The sequence below is a fragment of the Saccopteryx leptura genome, chromosome 1 (assembly GCF_036850995.1).
Source record: "Saccopteryx leptura isolate mSacLep1 chromosome 1, mSacLep1_pri_phased_curated, whole genome shotgun sequence".
Taxonomy (NCBI): Eukaryota; Metazoa; Chordata; class Mammalia; order Chiroptera; family Emballonuridae; genus Saccopteryx; species Saccopteryx leptura.
This window is the reverse complement of record NC_089503.1, coordinates 47,007,506-47,014,754: the sequence shown is the minus strand read 5'-3', so window position 1 is coordinate 47,014,754 and position 7,249 is coordinate 47,007,506. Positions and strand designations below refer to the sequence as shown.

The following is a 7,249-nucleotide window of genomic DNA, read 5'->3' as shown; positions in this document are numbered from 1 at the left end:
GTTAAGAGACACTGAGTGCCTTGGTTTTCCTGTCTGTGCAAGGGGTATTCCTCAGACAGCGCTGCCTTGAAGGACCAGGAACGTGTCTGGGAGCGCGGGAAAGTCATGTCAGCATTTGTCCAGCGAGCTCTAAACACAAGGAGAGGAGACAGTGAGCCGAGATAAGACGCAGAGCTGATTCCCGCGTAGGCACGGTCTCCAGGCTATGCCTGGAGCGGACCCCAAATCTTCCCTGGAGCTCAAGCGGAACGAAGCGGCGAGTTCGTGGAGGGGGCCAAACCTCCCGACGCGAACAGTTTCGCAGAGGGGCGGGTCTGGGAGCCGCGCCTCCCGGGAGCTGGACGCATCTCCAGGCGCTGGGGGCGGGAGGGGGTGGAGCCATGTGGGAGGAGCAAAACCCGGAGGCCTCAGCAACCTTGGGCAGAGCCAGAGCACCGGGCGCACTGCCCCGGGAGCGCGCGCCGTCTGGGCCGAGCCCAGCCGCAGCCGCTCCTACCCACGCCCGCACTTGCCCCGGTTCACAGCTGGGGAGAAGGACCAGTGCTGACCGGTCGCCAGTCTCAGGCTCCTATCCTCTCCCAAAACTGCCGGGCTGCCGCTGCCTTTGACGCCCCAGCGGAGCACGGCCCGACCCGCCACCTGCGTCCCATTTGCGCCATGGATCCTTCGGAGAAGAAGATATCGGTGTGGATCTGCCAGGAGGAGAAACTGGTGTCCGGGCTCTCTCGTCGCACCACCTGCTCGGACGTGGTGCGGGTGCTGTTGGAAGACGGCTGCCGGAGACGACGGAAGCAGCGGCGGGGCCGGCGGCAGGGGGTGGGCAGCGACCCGCCAGGCTCAGGGGAGCTCCCGGAACCCCTGGACGATGACGACGAGGACGACGACGAGGCGCTGCCGCCCGGCTTGCTTTGCGGGCCCCCGCAGTGCTATTGCATCGTGGAAAAGTGGCGGGGCTTTGAGCGCATCCTGCCCAACAAGACGCGCATTTTGCGCCTTTGGGCCGCCTGGGGCGACGAGCAGGAGAATGTGCGCTTCGTGCTGGTGCGCAGCGAGGCATCGCTGCCCAACACGGGTCCGCGCAGCGCGGAGGCGCGCGTGGTGCTCAGCCGCGAGCGCCCCTGCTCGGCCCGCGGGGTCCCGGCGCGGCCCAACTTGGCGATGACCCAGGAGAAGCAGAGGCGGGTGGTGCGCAAGGCCTTCCGCAAGCTGGCCAAGCTCAATCGCCGGCGCCAGCAGCAGCCGTCGTCGCCCTGTTCGTCCACGTCGTCGTCCACGGCTTCGTCCTGCTCGTCGTCGCGGCGGGCCACTGAGAGCGCGTCGGTGGAGCGCATGGAGACGCTGGTGCATTTGGTGCTTTCCCAGGACCACACCATCCGCCAGCAGGTGCAGCGACTCCGGGAGCTGGACCGCGAGATCGATCGCTACGAGGCCAAGGTGCACCTGGACCGCATGCGGCGGCACGGAGTCAACTACGTGCAGGACACCTACTTGATGGGCGCAGGCATCGAGCTCGACGGGCCCAGCCCGATAGAAGAACCGGAGCCGGAGGCGGCCAAGGCGGCAGCAGCGCCCCTGGACGGCGAGGCGCAGGCAGAGGCGCTGGAGGAGCTGGCCCAGCGTTGCGACGACCTACTGAGGCTGCAGGAGCAGCGGGCCCAGCAGGAGGAGTTGCTCGAGCGCCTCTCTGCCGAGATTCAAGAAGAGCTGAACCAGAGGTGGATGCGGCGGCGCCAGGAAGAGCTCGCAGCGCGGGAGGAATCCCCGGAGCCCGATGGCAGCCTCGACGGCGAGCTGCTGCTGGAGCAGGAGCGGGTCAGGACGCAGCTCAGCACCAGCCTCTACATCGGGCTCCGGCTCAACACGGACCTGGAGGCCATCAAATCGGACTTGGATTACAGCCAGCAACAGTGGGACAGCAAGGATCGCGAGCTGCAGGGCCTTCTTCAAACTTTGCACACGTTAGAATTGACAGTAGCACCTGATGGGCCTACTGGGTCTGGCAGACCTTCGCGGGAACTCCGGCCTGAGGCCTGCGCTGAGGTGTGGGTGGACCAGGCCCGCGGACTGGCCAAAAGCTGCCCTGGCAACGACGAGGACTCGGATACCGGGCTGAGCTCTATGCACAGTCAGGACTCAGACTCGGTGCCCGTGTGCGAATCTCTCGTATAGGAGGAGCAGGTCTGGAGAGGGAAGAGAAGAGGGACGCCTTTTCCTTTCGTATAGAAAGCCCCGGCCCAGCCAGCTCAGGGACTTGAAACCAGGCTGGAAGTGGGCCTGGGGCTCCTGCAGGCAGCAGCACTCCAACTGGGCAGGGAAGGTCTTGGTCCGCCTGCCTGGCAGCAGAGCGCCTCTGGCTGGGGCTGAATGTGGAGGAGGGTGCAGGAGGAGGAAGCCTGACTCCAATCTAAGCTTTTTTAGGGAGAGGAGGGAGGGAGGAGGTGAGAACCCTTATGGTGGAACCAAACACCCCAGGGAAATTGCCGTGGTCTGAGCCCATTTTCAAAAACCGGTAAATAAAGCATAGTAAGGAAATTTCACCACTTTTCTGTATAGGAAGGACTGATGGCAGCTAGAATTTTAGGTTGTAGCATAAAGTACTTTTAAAAAGAAACACTTGGACGAAAAGGAAATTCCTTGAATTTTAATTGTGACTGTGAACATGTTAAAACTAGCCAAAGGACGCACTGGTGTTGGTCTCAGCCTTACTTAGTCTTTGATAAAACCCATAGGCACTAAAATCCTGGCTGTTTACATTTCTGCAGATCTGGGAATTACCCATCTGCTCATCTGTTTGCCTGTTATTTTCTTTCAGAGGCTAAACTGTCTGGAAGTCTAACTGTATTTCCTCCTAGTAAATACAGTATATGTTAAAATGGGATCTTTTTTTCCAAAATAACCTTTTATTATTATTACAAAAACCAAACATAACCCTTTTGAGATATAGATTCCTGGCAGACATAATCTGGTTAAAATTTAATCTGGGCTTTTGGGATTTGCTCCTGCAAAGGTATGTGTGTTGTCTTTTCATTCGTATTGCCACTTCATCCACTCAATCACTGTTATTTCAGAAAAAATAAAAGGGAATTTCCAAAATTCAAGTTAAGTACAACTAAACTTGCTATTTAATGAACACTCCTATTGAAACTAAGACTTGAAAGTGAAGATCTTTGTTTTAGTGTTCAGCTTTTGAACTGAGCTATATGATTAAAACCAACCATGACCTCAACAGATTTTACCCAAACCCGAGTCTAACTTCAATATCTTTGGTCGGGGATTAATGAGTTTCTTGTCCAAACTGAAACTGAGATAGTGTAAATACCAGGGTTTACTAGATCGAGCCTGAAAGAGGAAAATTACAATCAATCTAATAGTACACCTTGGGTGAACAATTGGATTATCAGCAGCATGTAGCCACAGATAAAAGCATATAAAAGTGAGCTAATGACTTGACTTGAATTACTCTTGTCTGGCTCACACTTTTGCATGGACTAGGAAATACAAGTGCAACATCTCTCTCTCTCTCTCTCTCTCTCTCTCTCTTACTCTCTCCATAACTGGAGACAGAGCCCTGGTGGGGACTCAGTGTAATGATTCCTGTGATTTCAATGGAAACTTATCAGTTGTAGCTAGTTGTTGCCCCTGTGGAAGGAACCTACTGGCAGTGTTCCCTCTGGAGCCCAGTACTTCTGAGGAATGTGGGATCTAATCTGTCCTGAGAAGGTGTTAACAATGGGGTGTGTGTGTGGTGCCAGCCTGGTGCAGAAGCCTGGTATCAACCTGACCCAGGAGAGGCAGGCTCCGGTTTCAACACTACATGTGAAGATAACTTAAGAGGTCTTGCTATATAGAGATGTTTCCTCCTTTGAAGACATTCTCTGCTTGTTGCCAACAGAGGCCTGCTTACCTGAACGGAAGGCATTTGGGGTGTCCTTTTTATGAGAGTCAGCATCTCCCTCTCCCCCATGCTATTATGGCATGTGTGGATATTTTCAAATTTTCAAGAAATGGGAATTAAAAGGCCGGTTTCTTAATTGATGTTTTCAAAAGACATTGGCATAATTACATTTTTTTAGTTTTGTCTGATGCAGGAAACATCTATGTCTTGGTCTCGAGCATGATTAAAATGAGGAAGGGACCGACAGAGACCCACTGTCCCTAGACAATCATTTGATCCCATAAACACAAAGCCTAATGATAGTTTCTCTTTTGATGCAAAGGTAAAATCCTCATTAGAGTATGACAAATGCTACTTGTCTGAATGGTTTACGCTGGCAATGGGCTGACCTAGTGGTTTTTAAATTATTGTGCTTTCCCCTTACCCTGAGGTGGTAAGGGAGGTGGTTCTTGGACCTTTATTAACTCAAAAGAGAACACAGAAGTTGGCAGAACAGAACTGCCTGGCAGAAGGGGGCTGTTTTCCTTTTCACTGTTATTATTTTAAACTTTGATGGGCTGCTGACGTCAGCATATATGCCTGAAGCCTGTAAAGCAAATAAAGCCACATCACAGGGAGAAGGCCTCTGGGGTTTTCTGTTGCCCTCTTTCCAGAACCTTCCTCTCCTGGCCACCTGAAGATGTCCTTCCACTCAACGATTCAGGCACCAAGCAGACTTTGTTTTATAACAGAAAGAAGCCCAGTCTGCCCCCTTTTTTTTTTCTCACCCAAATCAATTATATTCCCAAAAGGCACTCTCTGTGTAAGGAGGAGAAAGGATAATAGGTGAGGGAAAAAGAAGAGACAATAGTTCCTTTTACTAAGTGCTTTTGCAAGCCTGAGAAAGGGGAAATATGGAAACAAAAAGCAAAACAGTGCTGTGCCTAGAAAATGGCTAATAAATGCTACACACTTAAACTTATTCATTCACCTTTTTAATAATTATCATGGCATTAGGAATGAAAATGAATGCACCAGCACCAGGATTTCAGCGCCCCTGGCCAAAAATAATCCCTTTCCTGTTCTTCAAGCCTAACAAAAATCATGGCGAGGAGAGTTTGAAGCAAGCTTCACCCCAGCCAGCCCCACCTTTTTTTTTTTGGAGTTAATACAATTTATTGTATTTTTAAAGAATCTTAATTATCCCATTCTTGGCCATCTGACCAAACCAAAAAGATTCCATCAGGCATTTCTATTTACTTCCTCATAAATTAAGATGAAGATGGTGATGATGATAATGATGATGATAATTTGCTAACCAGAAAGTTACATACTATAGTCCTTGAAAATAACATAGTAAAAAGAAAGAAAAATCATTTAAAATCTTGTCACCAAAAGCTTATCACTACCAAAAATTTTTATCTATTTCTTTCCAGATCTTTTGAGCTGTGAATATTTTATATTTTCCTTATTTTTAAAATACAATTGCCTTGACCAGGGGGCTCCAGCTGAGCCCATGACCCCTTGCTCAAGCCAGTAACCTTGGACTCAAGCCAGTGACCATGGGATCATGTTGATGATCCCTCATGGTGACCTTGGAATTTTGAACCTGGGACCTCAATGTCCCAGGTCAAACCCCTGTCCGCTGTGTCACTACCAGTCAGGCATTATATATATATATATATATATATATATATATATATATATATGCGCTTAGGTTTTGACTTCTTGTAAATAGCTCCATCTATCTATTGGATGTACCATAGTACATATCACTGTTCTATTATTAGGTTGTTCCCAATATTCAAAAGATATCTTCTAATTACAACCAGCTATGCACGACCATATATCTATTTCACTGCCCATTGGCTTTCATTAGATATTATATTTTGGCAAGAAAATAAGTAAATTAATTAATTCTTTGTGGTCCCAGCAGCCAAGGCTGGCAACCACTACCTTAAAATATCCTTACAACAGAAAAGGCAGGTCACCCTACCAATGTGTTGAAAGGACACAGCACCTTCTCGTCTTCCCATTTCCTTGCTTCCCCTGAGCATTGCTTAGTGATAGCAATCTGGTCTCACACCAGAGCTGGCCACCGGGCTGTCTGAGTGGAAGGGTCCAAAACTCCACACCAGCAAGACTAAGGATTACCAAATAAAAGATCTAGACTTACAAAAAGAAAACATTCATTATCTTTTTTCATCTTGAGTCTGTCAGAAAAGGTTATGCTTAAAAGGTGATGTCATGGAATGTACTTGAGTTTGTGCTTCTTCCTTCCCATCCATATCAAAAATGAAGACAAAATAAGTATACAAAATAAGTAAAATAGTGTACGATACTACACCTGAGCTCATCCTTCAGTTCTTGAGAAGGGAACATTTGATCCTGACCATTTGTGAAGTTTTTGTTCTGGAAGTGTTTGTGAAGTGTGTTCCCATAACCAGAAAGGGAAGAAGATGAGAAGGAAGTGTGGTATTTCTTGCTGAGTGCTTTCCAAATGCCAGACCCTGGTGTTGGGTGTCTCACCTGCATTGTCTCTGCGTTCATTCTAGTGAGACAGAACTTTTAACCTTTAATTTTACAGATAAAGAAACCCAGGCTATCCACTTCATAAGTAGCAGATGCAGGATTCCTGACCTAAGCCTGACTTCAAAACCTGTACCCATTTTGGTACATCACACCAGGCACATTATACACACAAAATGTTTGGCACACTCAGAAAAAAAGATTCCTCACAGGCACTGTGGTGGATGCAGAGATTATCAAGTCTTGTTCAAGTATTTTCACTAGGGCAGTGGAGTGATTTTTTTTCAGAATCATAGAGCCAGTAACTATCATCTAGGTGAGGATTTAGAGAAAGACAAAGGAGGAGAAATTCCTTTGTAAGTATCTGGACATCTGTCAGAGAGATGAAGTCTTTGCCAATGAACAATATTTCTCACAAAAATTCAATATCCTGTGTATCACAGAAAAAGTTTTGATTGAATGCCTCAAGGGCACAGGTGCATAGTCAACAACATGAAATTCAGGGCAGACAGCTGTGCACTATTTACAGTCACATTTGGAAGGAGATATCAATAGCCACGGTGATGTGGTAGTTGTCCCAGCACTTGTCACCAGGCCTGGTTGAGCCTCCATGTATGTGAGCTCAGGGAAGAGTCAAGGGAGGAAGAGCTGGGCCTTCTGAGGACTCCCATGTCCGTGGAATTAGGCACACACACTTGACTGCAGGCATCTTCGGCCACGTTGACTTCACTGCAAGTGTGGAGACCTAGCATGAACTGCTTTGAAGGGTGCTGTCCTGCCTCTGTCCCTCTCATCCATTCCCATGAAGATTTTTCCTGTTTCAGACACCCAGGATTCCCCACAGCT

General features: G+C 48.8%; 1 protein-coding gene across 1 annotated transcript; it reads left to right on the top strand.

Moving 5' to 3' along the window:
• The first annotated feature begins 411 nt into the window (after nucleotides 1-411).
• Nucleotides 412-3,098, top strand: RASSF10 (Ras association domain family member 10). Its single transcript, XM_066365540.1, has one exon. The coding sequence runs from the start codon at nucleotides 658-660 to the stop codon at nucleotides 2,167-2,169; it is 1,512 nt and encodes a 503-aa protein (XP_066221637.1). The 5' UTR covers nucleotides 412-657; the 3' UTR covers nucleotides 2,170-3,098.
• The last annotated feature ends 4,151 nt before the right edge of the window (nucleotides 3,099-7,249 follow it).